This window comes from Centruroides vittatus, unplaced genomic scaffold (assembly GCF_030686945.1).
Source record: "Centruroides vittatus isolate TY-2023 unplaced genomic scaffold, ASM3068694v2 contig_221, whole genome shotgun sequence".
Classification (NCBI taxonomy): Eukaryota; Metazoa; Arthropoda; class Arachnida; order Scorpiones; family Buthidae; genus Centruroides; species Centruroides vittatus.
This window is the reverse complement of record NW_027121377.1, coordinates 2,329,716-2,351,359: the sequence shown is the minus strand read 5'-3', so window position 1 is coordinate 2,351,359 and position 21,644 is coordinate 2,329,716. Positions and strand designations below refer to the sequence as shown.

General features: G+C 29.3%; 1 protein-coding gene across 9 annotated transcripts in view; it reads right to left on the bottom strand.

Annotated features, from left to right (window-relative positions):
* Positions 1 to 21,549, bottom strand: part of Liprin-alpha (PTPRF interacting protein alpha) — a 148,908-nt gene extending 127,359 nt beyond the window's left edge. For 3 of the 9 annotated variants that reach the window (XM_067265334.1, XM_067265339.1, XM_067265341.1), the window contains exon 1: positions 20,906 to 21,534. In XM_067265334.1, coding sequence (XP_067121435.1) covers positions 20,906 to 21,154 — 249 coding nt within the window. In that variant the 5' untranslated portion in view covers positions 21,155 to 21,534. Of the gene's footprint in view, positions 1 to 20,905 lie in introns of all 9 variants that reach the window. The other 6 variants (XM_067265343.1, XM_067265342.1, XM_067265336.1 and 3 more) reach the window with 6 other exon arrangements.
* Between the last annotated feature and the right edge of the window lie 95 nt (positions 21,550 to 21,644).

Here is a 21,644-nt window from a genome sequence, read left to right as displayed (position 1 = left end):
TAGTAAAATTTTGCAGTACATATTTATGCAAAGTGACATTCTTGATATCAAATATTATAAAATCAAAACATTGATAACTGAAAAACATCAAAGATCCCCCACATTCCACAGTATCAAATATTTGGCCAAGATTTAATTTTTCATGTAAAAATAGACAAGTGCATCCATCTCATTAATATGCAAATTTATTTTTGTCTTTAATAAATGGTAAAATAATATATATACCAAAAAATTGTTGTATGATTTATTATTGGTAAGTGATTTTAATACAACCATCACAAAAAATTAGATAATTACAAACAAAATACAAATTACATCAAACTCCAGGGAGAAACGTGTAAGATTTATCGATAAACATTTTCAATAGCTTTCAGCCATCATTGTCAGGTTAAGCACCAGCATTTGGAAATAGAACATAAAATCAAATGCCAAACTTTAAATGATGGCAAAGCACCATCTGACTGGTCATTGATGTAGCTATGTACAGGACTTCAAATTAAAATGTTTATTTATCGGTAAATCTTACATGTTTCTCATCAGAGTTCGGTTTAATTTGTGTTGTGGTAAGTGATTTTGCAAATCATACAAATAATTTGTATACCTATTTACCAGGGTAACAAAATTTTCTCATGGTAAATAGCATCCCGAGAAAAGTAGGTTAAAAATAAAATGAAAATCTCCCAACAGTTAACTATGCAAAACTTGCATCATATTTATTGTTCAAAATCTGTTCAAAAGACAATTAAATCGAGTCTTGCCATTTACTCTAAAAGTATGACCAATGGATGTCTTTCTACATTTAGATGAAAGTAATTCTTTTGTATTCTTTTGCATAACCACACTTAAATTTTCTAAATACCTTGACAAAATACTCTCTCCCCCCTAATTTTATACTTATCTCATTAAGACAGGTTCATACACTTCAATGCCAAAACAATTTCATCAAAAACGTTTTGTCCCAGAATAAATTAAACAACTTTTTTTCTTATATTCGGGCTTATTAGACGATAAAGACATAATCCTGATGTTTTCAGAATGTTGAAAGTAAATCTAAATGTAATAAAATTGAAAGCTTGCTAAATTTTATTAAATAAAAATACACTCTGTAAAACTCCACTTTTCTATTTATTGGTGAAAGAATGCTATCTAATTCAGCAGATTTGATTATCCATAACTTGTAAAAAACATACTGCAGGATCCAACTTTTGGAGAACTTTTCACAGCAGTAAACAATAGAGAACACAGAATCAGTTCTATTGAAAGGTCTTATCTGTGATGAGTGGATGAGAAAGTAAAGAGAGAGATAAATTTGACTAAGCTAGCATCAAAAACTAGAATTTATTATGTTATCATCGTGACTGATTTTTATACTTAGTACAACAGTCTTCAATTATATTCAAGTAATAGTTTTGGATCTGCATTGTAATGGATACAGTCAAGTAAGCATTGGTTATGGCCGAGACTGATGCACAGACAAATGGTTTAATAAACTTTTACCAAAATGTTCGGCAACTTAACGAGATGGCAGAAGCAAATGATGCTATATTGGCACTATTTGCTCCTGCTGGGTTAGTACATACAAGCAGTACAAATGGTGTTAATAATGTAACTGTAATGGCAGCTATAAAACATTCGCTTTGTCAGAGCTCACAACAACCTGAGTGTAACCACCAATGCCGTAACTAGCCATTCCTGTGCCCTGTGCAAGAATTTGCATTTAGGCCCCTTAATTAATTAGATTTAGAAAAATAATAAAACAAAATACATGCATTTTGGGCCCCCTTCCAAGTGGGCCCTGTGCGGATAAACCTGTTGCACCTGCCTAGTTACGGCACTGATAACCGCACCGATAAACACATCAGTAAATATTGGAACATGTTTTAGCATGGACTGCATTTCTTTATGCAGCGAGAGTGTAGCAAAATGACGTCACGAGCAGTGTTGGCCAATTAGAAACCAGTTTCAGTGCGTTTGATGTAAAGCGCTTCTCGAGCACTGCATAAAGAAACACAGCCATGCTGTGATTCATGTGCCGTTTAATGCATACCAGAATGTACCAAATTACTACATTAATTTTGAAATAAAAACAAACTCTTGGTATTAAGAAGTAAGAACAAATTCTTGGATTTGGAAATAAGAACAAACTTGGTAAACATTAGTGTTGCACCTAAAATTCATTAATGTCAACTGTCAATGCATTTAACTTTTCTGTCAATAAAACTTTTCTTTCTTATCACATCACTTAAATAAATCATATATAAATTTAAATGTCTTAGCAACTAAATCCATTTTTCAACTCTATGGTACTAAATTTTCATTGTGAAATTATTGCCTTTAAATTCCTATATTTTGAAATTAAATAAGAAACAGAATTATTTTTTGTACTAATTTACTAAGCTTTATGAGAAACGCTGCCAAATTTTTAATGTGAAAATCCAAAACTAATTCATCATTTCCAAATTGGCCCGAGTGAAGCCGTAATAACCGAATAATTAACGTGGGCTTAAGGGATAAGTTTCCAAAGCGGATTTGATCCGGTTCTTTGACGAACAGAGAATATTAGACCCAATAAGCCATTTAAAATAAGCAAACCCTTTTCTAGTCATTTAAATATGAAACAAGTACAGTAACTAGAATTTATAACCCAAAACGCCTCATCCAATCATTTGGAATATTAAAACGAAATTACAAATATAATGATATTTCAAAAATCACTTTTGTGAAAATGAATTTGAGAAAATTATAATTACCAACAGAATGCAATTATTTTAAAACTTATTAAATTAAGAATTATCATCTCAATTAATTAATTCAACTACTATTCGACACTTCTATGCTTTGAACTTTTTTCAGTCATCAGAGGATGGCTAGAATTGCTCTCATATACATAAAAATGGAGGAGAAAAAGAGGAAGATGAGAAAGAAGAATAAGAAAAACAAGTGAATAGTGAAAGATAAAGGAGAAAAAGAAAGAGAAAAAAAAAGAAGAGCAGCTGCAAGAGGAAGATGAGGAAGAAGTCATGATGGTGAAATAACTTACATTTATGTTTTATTCATTTAATTTACATTAATTTCTTAAAAAATAAAATCAATTGCCAACTGGTCGACAATATTTAAATTTAAAAAATTTTGTCTAATGTGCTGTATTCAAATCATTATTTCAAATAATAAAAGCCATTCCTTCCTGTCTACAGGAAATTCATACCAGACAAAATCAGAAAACTGAAAACAGATCCAACAATTTAAAATAAGTCAAACTGTCAAATAAATTTATAATAATAATAATAAATGTGAAAACATTAATAATATGAATTTCTCACTTAATGTGGACTAACATAACAAAGATTTAATGTAGATGTATACGTACAAAAACAATAGATTTCAAGAGTTTTATATACCTTATAAATGAATCAAAATATTTGAAATGATAATTAATATTTGATTTAAACATACATAAAATCATTAATCATTATCACCAAAACCAGTGATTCCAAACTGGGGACATGCTTGGTAGTCTAGGGGTACATGAAAAAATTAATAATGACAAATATACTATAAAAACATTTGGATTCTGTGTTGAAGCCTTTGGTGACATCACAGCATTCAATGCTTATTTAAAATAAAAATATAATTATTTTATTTTTATCAGATTTATCCATGTTCTTCTAATGCTTTTCAATATAAAAAGAACTTTTTACATGTAACTGCAAAGCACTGTATAATCAACCTTGTTTGAAGAACACACACAACAAAACTCAGTGAAAATGGAAAATAAAACTTAGGAAAATGGGCTACAAAGAGCAAGGGCTACAAGTCAAAAAATGGTGAGAACTGCTGGCTTAAACAATATTAAATTTTAATTGCTTTTGTACATAAAATGCCACTTAATTAGGGTTTCTCATTTCCCGGGCTTTTGCTTGTCCCGAAATCCCGAGATAAAAGTGAACTGTTTCCCAGGATCCCAGGAAATCCAGGGACAAAATTAATTATTTTTAAGATATACAAAATGTCGTGAAATCAAATAATTTAATTATTTTTTGTGTTTTAAAGTAATTTAATACGTTCTGCATCCTCCAAAATCATATTAATAATGCTGTATAAGATATGTATTAAAAATTACATTTGAATTATGTAGAAATTTTCACAAATAGAAAAAATTTATTAAAGTTTGCTAGAAACTGCATACAGAAATGACAAAAATGCCTTTGAATTGAGTTGAAAATTAAAAAAAAATGAACTTAGATCAAACTTCTAACTTAGAAGGTAATTTTTGATTTTTTAAATAAAATATAATACAAAATATTGTAAATTTTTATAAGATTTTAAAAAGCAAAGATGGTCGATACTCCGATCACTCAATCTGATTCTTATTTTAGTAATGAAAAGTCTTGCTACCGAAAATGCCTTTACCGATTCAATTGATGTGATTGGAATCGTGTTTAATGCATTTAAGAGAAGACAAATATTATGTGTTTTTCATCTGTATCCTGAAAGATTTCTAGTTCGTTTTTGAGATTGTAGTACTTCTTTTGTTCTCTAGTATTCTTGATTTGTCTACCTCGGCTGCATTAATAGAAAGATCATAGCCCAATAATTCAGCAGTTTGTTTGTCTTTAATAATCAGGTTATGAAGAAAAACTTCATACTTGCAAACTTTGACTCGTTTGTATCCTTGCCCAATTTGCACAATTTGGCATTACACAGTTATTAAAGCTACTACACATTGTTAAAAATTAAGACAGCATAAGCACACTTATTCCAGATATTACTAATAAAGAATTTTGAGAGTCCTGCCACAAATAAGCTACGTATTAATTATTGACCATTTGTGACCTGTCATAATGAAGAAAAGTTAAAAAAACTAATAAGTAGGTTTAAAATTAATAAATACAAATGTATTCTGACAGTTTATGAGTTAATGATACTTTCTATTTGCAAAATTTCCTCAACCTTAACATAAAATAAGAAAAAAGTGAATTTTTAAAAAATTTGCAGGATTTCCCGGGATAAGAAAAATTTACCGGGATATTTCCCGGGTTAAAAAACAACCGGGATTCCGGAATCCTGTTTGAGAAACCCTACACTTAATTAAGTACGTCAAACTCTCGTACAATGCACAAGACACATTCTGCATTATACAAACTTCACGTATTATGTATGAACTGCGAGTGAGGCTTAACAGTGAAAAATAGCTAAAAGGTTAGAAATGTATTAAGAATACTGACCTGTATAATGCATTATATGGGGGGGGGTCAACCATAAATAAAAGTTTTTCTCTCATAGAATTTACAGTTTAAAAACAAAACTAAAATTATATTTTTATGCAAGTGGTTTTTTTATTTTTTAATTCTAAATAGCAGAAAGACATTTATTTCATTACAAATTTCATTACGCAAAATTACTTTTTCGAATGACGAGATAATATGTTTTTAGTACAAATTTTTCTTTTAATAACGGATCCACTTAAATCTAACTTAACTTTTCATTTTAATTATTATAAAAAGATTTTCCTAAAAAAATTGTAAAATCTATAAAAAAAAAGAAAAAACAATTCAATTAAAAGAATTCAAATGCAAAGTCCATTAATATAATGAAATCAACAAAATTACTTCTAACTGAAATTAATTGCACATTCTTAAAACTGAATATTTTTATATTTTTGATCTTCTGTAGATTTAGAAGATATTCGAGCAATTTACAACCTTTTATGAACTGTAATAATTGCTAATGCTGCTGGAAAAGAATCAAATAAAATGTGGTGTATCAAATTTTATCAATTAAATAATAAGTTACGTAATTCATGTTTTTCTGAGTTTATTTCAATTGAAAATGTTTGTGTTTGCACTAGAGTTTGTAATGGTGCAACTGGAACAAAATACAGTCTTTCAAAAAAAATTCTATCATTTTAAATTACTATAATTATGTTAATTACCCAAGAAGTATGCATTGTACACAAAGATAGATAAAACTTGGACAGTTACTCTATCATCTGCATTCAAGTGTCTTTTTGTCTACTGTATCTAGGTAGTGCCATCAACAAAAATGACAACTCCACAATAAAGAAGACATTTTGTGTTCTGTAGTCTGCACAGTTGGAATCAGTTGTCACTGTTCAACACAAATGTTTGTTTTACACAGAGGATCATTTTAAAATTGTCTGTAAAACTCATGTTGCACAATGATGACCAATTCAAACTTTGCAAACTACAAAACACAAAATGCTTTTTCTAATGTAAAGTTGCCATTTTTGTTTCCAGCATTTCCTAGAGGCATTATACAAAGTGATATTCAGATGCAAAGGGCAGATGAAACTTAAAACTTTACCGCATTGATTGGTGTACACTGCATACTTTGAGTAATAATTAACATAATTACAATAATTTTAAATGGTAGCATTCTTTTTGAAGACACTATTTTGCAAACATACTATTCTCAAATTACAAACATTTTCAGCTTATTATTCCCATATGGCATGTTTGCAGACCCTGTTTCTTGTGTATGGGTTAATCAGACTTACTGCATATCTTATGGGCAGAAGTACTTCCTGCCACCAATTGTCGCTCTTTAAGTGACCAAATAAAGCTACCACAGCTACTGAGCTCTGGTCAGAGTAAACAATAGCACCTGGTATCAACTGCATTCCCAAGAAGAACATTACAAAGACTGACCAAAACTACCAAACTTCAACTGGAATAAACAATACCATCCTATATTCCATACATTCAACTGGAATACTGTCTAGAATCCATTCTGCTAAACTTAATTAACCTGACAAAAACTGGTACATACAGTAAGGATTAGCCATATTCTCTAATTCAAAACTAATTAAATTGCAAATTAATAATATTTAAGTTTATGATCAAGTATTGACCTTTTTAAAAAATTTTTACACCTTTTTCTTTGTTATTAGTACTAATATTCTTCTGCATATTCCTCTCTGAATTATGTGTAATTGTTTATACTTTAAACATTCATGCTCCTTTTCTTTCTAACCAGATAGAAGAAACATTTTAGACAATTGAAACTTTACACAAATAATAAAATTCCAAAAATTCTTTGTTATTAAAAAAAAAAAAAAACAGATTGTCTTAAGATTGTTTTTATGTAGTTTATTTTGTTTAAGTTATAATAATAGGTTTTTATCAAATTATATTTTGCCATAAATCCATAAACACATGCTTCTCGTATAGTGAAACCCCCAAAACAAGGGCACCCTGACAACCCCAATAGGCACAAACCTCAAACTACATGCTTGAAACTTTCCTGGATAATCATGGATGTTTTTCTGATTTTTTAATTATTATTTTTTTATATATTACATTGTAATGAATAAAATTTTATTTCTACTTACATAGTATGCTGATTGATTTAACCAATTGCTTCAGTGATCTAGATCAGTGGTTCCCAACCACTTCGTGGGTGATGAGTATATCTAAGGGGGGGAAAATAAACACGTGGATGGCAGGGGGCACTGGAGGCAGAGTATTGAATGGTAATCAGAGGTAAAAATTCAGATCACTGACAACCTTTTCCTTCCTTAAAATGGACCAGAAGAAACATTGAGTTTAATGGTTTCCTGATGTTAAGAACAATGTACAGTAAGGACAATGTTCTTAACATCTGGAACAAAGTGTAAGGCTTATAGAAAAGTTCTCCTAAGAATATTTCCAAGCCTTTCTCACACAAGGGAAAATGGATTGGGGACATTGGGTATAACTTTATGGAACCAAGTGGAGAGTAAGTTTGAGAATCACTGATCTAGATGGATAAACTAGATTATAACAACTAAACATTTTATACCATATCAGGATCAACCTAAAGACTCTTTGAGCAATGGAGTTATCTGACTAATGTTTTTGAGTACATTGATTAGTTTTCTTCAGGTCCAACACAAAACACTGCTCCTTCTTCATTGCCAAAAAAGTAATTAAGTTGACTCTGGTACATATTGAATTAACTTCCAAATTTAAGAATTCATATTTTAAGTAAACATGTGACAAAAGCTAATGCCATATGCCATTCGCGTGTGATCAGAAAGTAAAGCCGACTGCTAAGAGAGAACAAAAACAAAACTGGATATGCAAAGTAAAAAATAACGCTATAAATGTAATATCAGAAGCGAAAGCACTACTTGACTGTCGGCATAACTGGTCGGGTAGCAACTTCTGAATTTTAAATTTAAGACTATGTTGTTACAAATAAAGAAAAAAAATCTCCCATTCTTATGTGGAATACTGCCAGAGTGAAAAAAATGTCTAATCTGTGGAAACACAAACACAACAGAAATTGTATGCAAACAGTAATGTTTACTCCCAGAATGAAAATCATTTGCATAAATGAAAACTCATAATAAACCTAAATAAACACACATTTTAAAAATATTAAATAGAAAGATTCCTTTTATTCATATGCATCTCGGAAGTCACCATTTTCATTGAAAATTTTCTAGAATTCATATTCCTTGCAATCTTTTTCAACTTTAAGCAAAGAAAACATTATTAGGAATTACACTGGAGAAAATGAATGCTCGAGGAAACAGTTGCAACCTTAAGAGAAAAATGGTTTAACTCAGCAGATCTGAAGAAATACGAACAAAAGAAAATTTTGCAATTGCCAAAAACAACTGCAAAATTTTACTGCAAATGTTTTCTAAATTAGAGAAATTGTTAGAGAAAGTTTATCAAAGCTCATGATGATTAGTTTAAAAAAATATTAAATACAGTGGAACCTCGCTTAACGAGCAAAACAAATTGTAACAAAAGTGACTTGCTTAATGAGCAATGTTTTGCATAACTAGTGACGAGGAGAGGGAAAGTCCTGATTGTGCGACTGCTCCATCAGTCTGTGTTTAGCACTCATTCCGCTAATATCTTACTCTCGGTTGTGATCAGATATTTTTCCAAACTTGTGTTCACACATATTATGTATAAACATCAACAACCATTGCCCATTGTATAATAAACATGCCAAACAATATGCCAAATTCTTGGGCTATGTAAAAGCTATAATTAAATATTAGAAATTAATTAATTTGACTAGAGATTTGATTTGACTAGAGATTAATTTAATGACCAATTCCAAATTAAATTTTAGAAATGTCTAAATAAAAAATTAATTATAATTATTAAATTTAATACAAGATGGAAGCATAACTGCCTACATCTAGTTAAATTAATTAATTTCTAATATTTAATTATAACATTTACATAGCCCAAAAATTTTGCATATTGTTTAGTTGTTTGAGACATATTTTTTTTGATTTTTTTGTTTTCTGCAAATCAAATTCGCATTACAAGTTGATTAATTCCATGCTAAAGAAAAGATGAGAATGATTCACGCTCCTTAACAATGTATATTGCATCATTTTCTTTGAATAAACATTATACATAAATATTTGAGTATTTCTTCAGCGTGGAACACATTATCATATTTTACATTAATTTCTATGGAAAATATTGTTTCACTTAATGAGTGTTTTGCATTAAAAGTATGATTCTGGAACAAATTATGCTCGTTAAGCAAGGTTTCATGTAATTTCATTATAATTTAATACATTTTGATTTTTGTCCCAAATTCATTAATTGCACCTCACTTTTTTCTAATGTTCCATAAATACTTTTCTTTTTAAAATACCTATTTCTTTTTAAGGCACGATACATAAATTCATAGCCTAATTTCAACACATTCGACATTGGATATCTGGTGTAGATATCCCATTGATCTTTTACCTTCACGCATCATCAGCTACTTTAAACATTCAGTTTGGTTATGTTTGTTATGTCTGCTATGAAGCATGAACATTCCATTTTTATCAGAACTGTACATTACTGTTGCTGCCTTAAGGCTAATAGATGAATTGCATAAAAAATTGCACCAAGTTCTTTATAATTCAGAATGTCCACTACTGGTAATTTTTCCAGTGCATGTGATAATGCTTTTAAAACAAAATTTTCCACAAACGTAAGCCAGTAAGGCTGCAATAATGTGCCATGACACATTATCAACATACTAACTGCACGTTTCACAAGAACATTGGTGATTGAAATCTTACATAGTATTTTTATTTAATAATACAGTACTATAATAAAAAGTACAAAATAATTTTAAAATATATAGTTATTTTGTAATTTTTGTTTATATAAAACGACTTTATGACATGCTGATCAGGCTAGATGATTACAAGTATATTGTAATGTGATCAATTATTATTTATCGTTTTGAATCCAACAATTTTAATACAGATTCATAAATTTTCTGGCATCCTATAGTCCATTACTTCTTTTAATCCAGAGATGAACTTAAAATTCTCTAACTACCAGACCTATGCCAAATGACACTGATGGCATTACACTAGGCTTGTTTATATAGCAAATGTTAGTAATTCCTGTAGTCTGTTCAATTTTTAACTCATTTTATTTACATTTAACTCTTGCAATGGCTTCTAAAGGTGCAAGTATCAGACACGACAAATGTAAACATCAGTGCACATTTAATGCACTTAAGTTTATAGTAGTCCGTAGTGTTTTAGAGATGTGAAAAGAATATAATTAGTAGTCCAGGATGTACTATCAAAATGCTGTTACATGACCTTGGCTGCTGGATTAATAGTTTGCTTTTTGGAACCAAGAATGGAGACAAACTAGTCGACATGTACTAAATTAAAATTGAAGTTTTGATAGATCATTCGCATTCACTTAACAAGCTTCTTCAATGTTCTAAATGCTTGCTTATACTTTATATCTACTTAAAAACTTAAAATTTTTAATTATTGAAAGTCAAGAACAATTTTAAAAATGCTCTGTAATCTCTTCGGAAATAAATACAGCAAGCAATATCAGAAATTAACTAACCTATTTAATTGCGCATTTGTTTTCTAAAAATTAACTTTTGCTTCAAAATTTTTATAATTTTATTGTAAAAAAAAACAAAATGCTTATAATTTTTATTATTATACTGTGATAAATTCTAAAGAATTTTCATAGCATAACTTACTTTATTATGCAATGTACATGACCAGCAAAAAAAAAAAAATGCTTATGTCACAGAATACATCAAAATATTTTATTATTAAATTAAACTTGGAAATTCCAAAAATATAAAATTTTATTTCGATGTTGAAAAATTGGAATTTTAATTGTTTTTCTGAATTTTTTAGCTAAAATGATTTGTAATTGTACAAATTAAATTATTTAGATAAATTTTATAATTAGTTTAAAGCCATATTAAATGAATGTAATATTAAAAACTAATCTTGTTAAGGCAATAAACTTCAATTAGATATTACTTTTCATTTTATATATATCCCAATATTATAGAATTAGTCAAAAATAGAGATGCAGATGCCCAATGTTAGCAGAGACTGATGCTATTCGGTTGCATTTCTTAGCATTTAATTGTATGATAATTTATTTTGATGCTCGTTGTGCTTCTTAATTGCTCTGCAATTAGGAATATAATTAGGTAAAAGATGTTCTATAAATTCTGCATCAAAATTTATTAATAATACTTCCTTGAAGGCTCGCTAAGCATTTTTTACAATTTTGAGCAATTACAGGCATTTAAACAGTACAAAATCTCATCAAATATCATCATCCTTAAGCACTACTGTCTTTTTAATTGCTCACATTTTTCATCAAGTAACAACTTTGAACTTTATCTGCAGAAACATCCTCCAAGTACAGTACCTATTAACAAGAAGACCAAGTGGACTTTAAAGCAGCTGGAATCACAACAGGCAGAAACCTGTTGCTGAAAATATTTGAGCCTAGCTGATTCGGTTCTTTATTGCTAAACTACTGAACGCCTCAATTTGTGCCTAGACAACCACTAAGCTTGAGTTTTAACATTCTACCACCATTCTGTCTCCCAAACTATTACTAAATACTATAAAACTAATACATAATCAAAACCAAGTGCATATATGAAATATCGAAGATCACATGTTCTTCACACAAATAAATTCATATAAACAGATTAGCTAGTAGTAATAATATGGAGAAAATCTTTTCTTATTTTCTCTACTTAAAGGCAATATATTATTGAAAAGCAAACTGTAGTATTGCTAATTTTAGTAAAGAAATATAAATATTTATATGATCATTACATATAATACAGTAGTTGTTCTTAAACTGAGGGTCTCAACCTCATAGAGTAATGTAATCGAATGTAGGGACTGCAAAAAATTTCATAACTAAAATATTGTACTATATACTTATGCAAAGCAACATTTTGGCATCAACGATTATAGAATCAAACATCAAGGATGCCATGCACCCACAGTATCAAATAATTGGCCAAGATTTAATTCTTTTATGTGAAAATAAACAAGTGCATCCATCTGATTAGTATACAAATTTTCTTTCATATTTAATAAATAGCAAAATAATATGAATATAAAAGAACTGCTTTATGATTTTTTTATAGTGATTTTATTTGTAAAACGTATTATATATATATATATATATATATATATACACACACCAGGATTGAGTAAAAGGGGGATTGCAAATGATAAAAATTTAAGCTCCATATCAAGAAAAAATTTATCTACAGTACATTATTGTTATTAATGTGTAATCATGTAATCACATGTAAGAATTATACATATACAGAATACTATCCACTTTTATCTTTCCAATTTATATTAAGAGAACAATTAAAAAGAGTTAATTTGCTCATTTTCCTGTTCTTTGTCTGACTCACTAAAATAAATTAACTAAAAGTATTTGATAAAAAAACCGAAAACACTAAAAAATAAATTTAAAATTTTTAAAAATGAATCTTTGCATGTCAACAGCAGCCATAAAATTTTTATGTTGTAATTTAACGAAGAGAAGTTTGTTTTACATAATCATAAAATTTAAATTCTTATTCAATACTCTTCTGTGTCTGTGTGGTAATGCATTAATATTCTTCAAAATAAGTATTTTTTCTTCCATTTGGCACCTACTATTTATATAAACATTTTAAATTCTTAAAAATAAATAATTCTATGTAAAATAATGATAATTATAAATTAAAAACTGCTAGTAGTACCCCCTTTATATAATGTTATTTATACAAGAACAATTTTATTCCCAGCAATTTCTATTGACTGTCTGGCAAAAAATAGTTCTAGGAAAAACACTATACTAATATAGTTTGTCCCTGCTACTGCACATCATGGTAACTTGGCCAATATTTGTTAAATATACTATAACATGTAATTGTTAAAATGTGTAATATGCACCACATTCATATGTAAGACATGTCAGATGAAAAATATTGTGTGTCAATGTATGGTTAATGATGATAGTGATGATAATGAAAAACATTGAAAAAAAGTTAGGTACTTTCAGTGGTTTCAATAGAAATGCCTGATGATTCATTTAGTAGTGATAAAACTTCATTCCAAGTTAATATAATCAAAGTATATTTTAAATTATTATTTAGACATTGGAAATGGAACCAAAGTCAGACTTTCTAAAATTCCTAGGGTCGGAGTCGGCAAAATGAACTATAGATGTAAGTAATTAGATTTTTATAACATCATAGCAAACTCGACATAGAATTTATTTACACTTCTCTAACAAGGACATCTTGTCTCATTCTAATTATTCTGAATCAAAAATTACATAAATTGACTGTTGACTGTTAAATATCATGAATCTCAATGTAATGGATTTTGGAAATAATTGGCTAAATCTAATTGATCTGAGGCATCTGTCAGAGAGAAAATACTGTATTTGAGAATATCAAACTGTAGTTTTTGTTAGCTTATTTTTAACTTTCAATGCACTCAACATTTGCTAGGCATTGTGTCAACATTTTTCATTTACATTCCTTCTCCCATAAATATGGTATTTGTTTCTCCCGTATTTTCCAAAATATAGGCTGTTTACATCCCTTATTGCATCACGAGTAAAGTTCATTTTGTAGCTTATTGTGATATCTTCAGATTTACTAGACAATTGGCATAACCAGACATGTGCTTTTTCCTATTAGTCCATTACATTGAGTACACCAGTATTTTGATTTTTATATGGTCATGCACCGCAAAATGCCCATTCTGATAAAGTCCGATTGCATGTACGTCTGTGATCACTCAAGGTTCTCCAATAGAACAGAAAATCTTGGTCACCGATGTAATCTGCTGGGAAAATATAGTCGCATAGGAGAAAAGCTTGTTAAAGATTCGACAACACTGATCTCATCTCTCTTGTGAATGTTATAATTGTACTGCCAGACAGTTTACAGTATACATTTTAGGACTGGCATTAGCTTCCTGCTTATCATAGAGTATGATCAATTTTTTTCAACCAAGCGCCTTCAGATACTTCTCATTCATCACTACAGACCAAATACATTCTGAATTTCAAATGAATGTTGCAACATTCTTTTAAAAATGAAATTAGAATGTAGCCACACACTTAATTGTCAATGATGCTTTCTACACAATTTTAAAACTCATTTAAAACATATGTTTACTGCCAGCCTCTTCTGGGTTTTCTTCATAAAATTTTTAACTATCTTTTATCTTTATAATAAACTCCATTATCAAATATTCTCATCTCTCCTCATCATTAATATTACTTTAGCACTACCAAAGACAACTATGACATCTCTATCATGTCACCCTACAAAGCACAATGTCTCCTACACCTTTCCAATTCTCTGTGAATGTTTAATTGCTTAGTGAAGAGAATTTTACAAATCCAAACATCATTTTAATTATTTTCAAATTTAAAAATGGTTTACATGTTAAAAAGCATAAGAAATACCACTGAGTTTTAAATAGGATATTATTTTGCTTATAGAACCTGAAATATCTCAATTTGATCTGAAACCAAAAAAAATTGTGTACCAAAATGCGATGCAAGATTAATACAGTGGAGCATACAAAAACAATAAATAAAATTTTTTTATGTATGCACCATCAATTCAATTACAGACCATAATTTTGGAGAAAATTTGGCTTAAAAAAAGTGTATTTTAGATTTTAATAAATATCATGCATTTTGTGATCTATAAACATTTCATCTAAGTGTTTTATAAAGACAAAATCCTATAAACTTACATTGGAATAAGCTGACGAAACCAGTTCATTTTACAATATATATCTGACCCTAAAGTTTCTATTCATCATGTAGGAATGAAATCTTAAATATTGTATATGCAAGGGGCAGTTTTATTAAATAAAGTTACAAATACACAATTACACTATTTTAAAATCCAAAAACATTTTAAATTACTTAAAACAAATTCAAATATCAAATGAAAGGTCACATTCCTTGTTCGAGTTATTAAGGCTAGACAATTACTATGCAGTTTGGTGGAAGGTAAGTCACCAAGCTGCCATCTCCTATTAAATATAATAATTATAAATAAATTTTAAATATGCTGGAAGAAAAGATCAATCCGGAATGGGACTCGAACCCACAACTCCTGCTTAACGTGTAGGCACACTACCGGTTATGATACCCAGATTTCCATCCAATATTTGCTTCCAGACTAAATAATCGACTTATTTGGATATAATCATTTGGTCACTCAAGATGCCGACCAAGATTACTTGGCATCCATGGCCCACAATTATGATGAATTACTTAGAATTTTCTGAAACTATCACTTTTCAATGGCAAATAAACCGTACGATTTTGCCCATTTATTTATCATCATTTTGAATAATTCTAATAAAATTAATAAATTATTCATTACTCCTACAATTCAATCTTACAATAAAATTAAGACCACAGTTAAGGTCACTGACCCATTCTTTAATTGTTTTTAGATATAGTAAAGTCATAATATATTTTGAATGTTAAAAATATCTTCACTATCACCACCAAGCATTCTTAGTTTGCACCAATATTAAACATGGCTCTGATATTTTATAACATTGTAGAAGTAAATATAAACAAGTCTGAATTTAAGGAAAATAATTGATAAAATACTCTATAAAAAAAAAGAAAACTTAAAAAATATACGTTATCATCCTAAGAATAAAACTGTTTTTGTATGTATTATTATAAAGTCAACTTAAGAAACTTAAATAAGGAAAAATTTGATTAAAAAATGACAGAAGAAAGTTCAAATGTCCAAAAATAAAAAAAAGTTCAATGAACTTTGCTCTTATCTTAATTCTTGTGCAGGAAAATTAAAATATTTGAGAAATAAATATTTAAATCTTCCTCCTACTCTACAAACTTCTGCACAATCACAATCTGCAATATTTCGAGTTAATTAGCAATGCCGACCAAAACAGAGTTTTAACAGCCTTGAAGCTTTTGTGAAAAATCATATTTTAGATAAATCTGAGCACGTTTTATTTGGTTTTTATTAGAAAAATGACTAAAATATTACTAAGAGCATGTGAAATAATAGAAAATTTTTAAAACTGCAAAGTTTTTGACAATTTTTTCACTCAAAATTAAAATTAAAGATATTTATCCTATATGAAAATATAAAGTTTATCGATCAATTTGAAACAATGCATTGAATTTTATCAATTTAACAAGCTGATCATCATCGAGTTATATTTTCTTAGAGATCACAAAGAAATATACTCGAGATTATAATACATGCTGTAAATTCGGTTAGCCACACTTCTGAATAAACAAAAATCGAAAATTTAATTTTATTTGCTAGATTATAGTAATTGGAAAATGTTAAAGTGATAAGATTATTTTTGTGTAAATAAAAATTTTACAATAAGTCATTCTAATTATTATCTACAATATACAACTTCAAACTTGCATTTAGCATCTCATTAGACTGAAAAAATTACTTAAATATGTGTCCATTTTCACACTCTTTTATTGTTACAACCTCAGCGCATAAAAATCAGACTAATATTCTACGTTAATTTCAATTTTTAGTTATTTTAAATAATCATTCTTAATTCTATTGAAAATTTTTAAGTACGATAAAGTAAATTACACTGGAAATTAATTCAACTTATAATCCATAACAATACTTTCTTTTCTTAATTTAATCTATTATTTTTCAAGTTTCTAAGTTATCCTGCCATCTTCCTGATCTTCCTGCTCCTCTTCCATTCTCTTGGCATTCTATTATTCTCCAATTTTCCAACATGTCATGCCCATGTCCGTACATAAGACAGGAGTAAAAGATATCATAGAGAAAACTTAATTAAGGTGTCATTACTTAAAATTCCATAGTAAACATCTTTTAAAACTTGCTTGTTCAAATTTGAAACCATAAATTAATTGTTCAACAATCAATTGTGGTTATAACATAATTTTGCTTGTTATATTATACAGCAACTTTGTCAAAGTTTTCACAAACACTTGTCGTAGCTGTCCGCAATCATCACATTACGTACCATGCAACTGGATATGAACAGGTGCAATTAAATTTAGCCCTCGCTAAAAAATCTGCTTATTTATCACCATTTTCATTTTATAATATAGATCCAATTTACAGTCATGGCTTGCATATATGTTGTAGAATTTAAATGTTTCACTAATAAATCAATTTATACAATATATTTTTTTTATAGAATAATCCTTGATCAAAATTTAATTTTTTAACATATTTAATAAACAAAAATACTTTTTAATGCATGATTAAATTTATAGTTTATTTCTTAATTATTATTATACCAATATCTTGATACTCAACAACATGATCTAGTAATATCATGAATGGCTTAATGACTAAACAGAGTCAGTAAAAGTAGTTTTTAGAAACAAGTTGGATGATAATAGCAATTACAGAATATATTTTGATACAATATCTATCTAAGAATGAGTTACAATCACACACACAAAAGCTTCACACAGCATGCTAGGTCTGAAGAAAATTTTCCAGGAGGCAGAAGGCTTGGAGAGAATTACACCAATAAATTTTTATTTAATTATTTAATTTTTTGGGTGTTTTCACAAGTAGATTAGAATACAAAAAGGCAGATGCCAAATATCCCACAGTTGAAGGCATAAGATTACTTATCTCAATCACTTATACTATTATTACTTGTGGAATTTTTTACTCAATCCCGTTTGCCCTCTGTAGATGCCCTTGTCTATACATCATGCTACATAAAATTGTGTGAACATTTTAAACATACCTTTTAATCGAAACAAAAAATGAAGTTGTTCATACAGCAAAGATCCTTTTCTTAACTAGTGATTATAACCAGTTGAGAAGGATCAACTCATGTCACAATAACATGGTTTTGTTTATGGGGTGGCTTGCATTAATCATTCTCAACTGGCTATAATCACTAGTTGAGAAAAGGACCTTCTATGTATGAACTACATTTGAAGAGATATATATTACTATTTTATAGTAAAAACAGAAACAGGAAAATCTATCGACTAGCCAACCAGACATTTACTTTATCACTTAACAAAGCTGAGTAATAACATTGTTTGAATTCTGGGAAATTTAATTCTTTTGTTAGATACATTTGCAACACTGTCAATTGGAAGTTATGTAACCAAATTTCCAACATCTCAGAAGAATTAAGATCTTACAGTAAGAGTTACTATAATAATTCCATACAAAAATTAAATAAATTAAAACTTTTCTTGATATTTATCTGATACTAAAACTATTTTATTTATTTACATTATTACATTAGTAAATAAAATGTTTAAAACCTTTGATAAGTTTTTGGTATCATTTTTGGATCTGTCTACACAAAAACAAGAATTAAGTATAAACAAATAAATTATATTAAGCAAAAAACTTTTATTTCAACATCCATCCGCTCGCAGTTTCTCTTTCAAAAAATTAAAAGGAAATGAAAAAAATAGAATAAAACTGAATTTTTGGATCCTTTCCCAAAAAACCAAAGTTCATTAATCTAACAAAGATCAAATTTTACTCCACTTAATAACAACTCATGCAGTACGTTGAAAATTTGTCAAATCTGAATTCAAATCTCAAATATTTTATTATAAAATTGCATTTCATTGCATTTAAGTTAATTATTCAACTTGCAATTTTAAACTGTTATTTTTACACACATGTGTACATTGTAATTCTACTAAGCTTTACTTTCAAAATATCTTATATCTACATCAAAAATATATATCTATATTTAAATAAATAAACTGCAAATTATAAAATTACACAAAAGATTGTATTTTATGTTAGACATGTCAATGAAATTTTTATTTTTCTATTCTTATCTCACCAGACAATCAGGAAGAAAGGAATTTCACATTTATCTTTAAACTATTGACAATTCTTTCATAAAGAGCTAAAATTATGAGACGATACGAGTCAGACTGCATTTACAGAGCTAGGACCCAGGTTATTACATTTTAAATATATGTATAATTAAAAATTAATGTAAATATTCTACTTATGATCATCCAATGTAATTACTGACATGAAGAAAAATTATTTAATGAAATTTGTATAATTTCACGCGAAAAACGTGCTAGAAAGTTAACATATCTCGGCTAGGAAAATATTTATTTAAACGAATAGATTTTGTTACAGTTTACGTAAATATTGGGAAAAATATAAAAAAATGACTGTTACTAGAGAGAAAATTGTTTATTTTAATAATTTTACTGCAGTATATGATTACATAATATTTCCTCAATGATGACTATAACAAATATTTAATATAGTAAAATAAATTTCACTTATTTTGAATAGTCACTTTTGTTGATTTCACTAATTTAGAAAAATTAAATTCATCGTCTTCGAACAGTCCATTTTTTATGAAAGGTGGTCATTTTAACCCCCATTTGGTCAAAACTAAGGCAAAATCCATAGAAGAATTCAAATAATCAGTAGTTGAATGATAAAACAGGGAGAGCTAAAGCATCTTAGAGATAATGCGCAAGCAATTCTTTAGAGTTCAGTCTATTGGGCCATCAGAATTTTGAATATATTACACATCTATATTACATTATTTCATATTACAGTAATGTAACATTGAAAACTTATCTGTATTTAAGTAAAATTGACAAAACAAAATTTAATTACAATTAAGGTAATTAAGCTTGTTATAAATTACACAATTTTACACGAATGTATTGCAAATACCCCACTAAATGCCATAACAATTATAAATTTAAAGCAATCGAGCTCAATTATACCACAAAAATTTCAATTTTTTTTACAAATATTTCGCACTAATACATATTGATATATATAGAAGAAACTGGATGCCAATACTACATCTAACACTACAAAAACCTAAAAATCCAGCAAAAGAGGAAAATTTACTATATAAACAAACATTTTCAACCATATAAAACGGTCGTCTTCGGGTCGAAGAAAAGATCGAACATAGAATATAACGCACAAACATATTCTAAGTTCAACGCTCCACTCTAAAACCCAAAGACAACTGTTAAATGAATCAAAAACATTTGTTTACGTATTAAATTTTTCTTTTCTGTCGGATTTCCGGTTTGGAATTACGAATACACATACGGTCAGATAAGCAATATCAAGCCACGCAAACAAACGAGAAGAAACCACACATTAAATTCCTGAAATATTTAACTGTCGTTTACAACTTCCCACATCCAGTCTCACCATAATACAAATCGACATCAGACTTTTAGAACTGTCAGTGTTCTCTACGTTAAAATTGGTAAAAGATAGAATGCCGACCATTCTAAAAATCAAACGTTAATCTGCAAACACAGTGTATGAGACCCAAAGCGGGCCCAAAACACCGGTTTTTTCGACCGAACGTGGTGGGAATTCGGCGTGCAGTTTCTTCTCATCGTCGGTCATCCCGGTTCCAGTTTCCGCGACTTCGCAGCAACATACATACCGAAATTTAAAGGATAAAAATTTAACACACTAAACAATATCTAATGATTAATCACACAACGTAACGCCAGGTAGGAGCTAGAAAAGCGCATATAGACCGAAAAAAGGCTTGTAAATTACAGGTAAGGAACGTATAGGAGTTAAGGAACGTATTTACCTGTGGGAGATTGGCCTGCAGTTGTCTCTGGAGTGAATCTCTCTCCTTCTCGACATCGCTGAGCTTAGTCTGAGTCTCGGATAAAGTTTCCTGAGTCTCCCTGAGAGTCTCCATCAACTTATCTCTCTCGTCCAGCATATTGACCATCAACTGCTCGAAATTGGCCTCGTCTCCCGAGAATTGTCCGCTCCTTTGACTAATGCTGTCCTCGGATATAGTCGGCATCACGTCGCACATCATATTCCACATCTTCACTCCGCTTGAGCTTTACACCAACAGCAAACACATTCGATTCTTCCCTCGCCGATCAACTCTTTTAGGAACTTACAAACGATCAGTTTCTCAAAGGGGGGGTATGAAATAACCAATCGGCTGACGATTTATCGCCGATTACGCTTATCTCTGTAACCTTTAAGCGAATTTTTAATTCATAACAGGTTCTTCTTACAGCCCTAACCTCCTAATTTCGTAATGGTAATCGAACCCGTCCCCTTCTCCACCGACACGACCGAATCGTCAAACGTCGTCGACCATCTTGATTTCTTCTGACTGCCACCTCGTCCCGTCGTGCATTGCGGCGCCGACCCGACCATCCTCGTCCCTCGTTCCCACCCGCGTAAAAATAATCGACGTTAATAATTATTAATAATAAAAATAAATTTGCTTAAATATAAACAGAAAAGTTATCGTCTGGTAGGAAATTTATTACGGTTTACCACGTTAGGAATTATTAACGAGA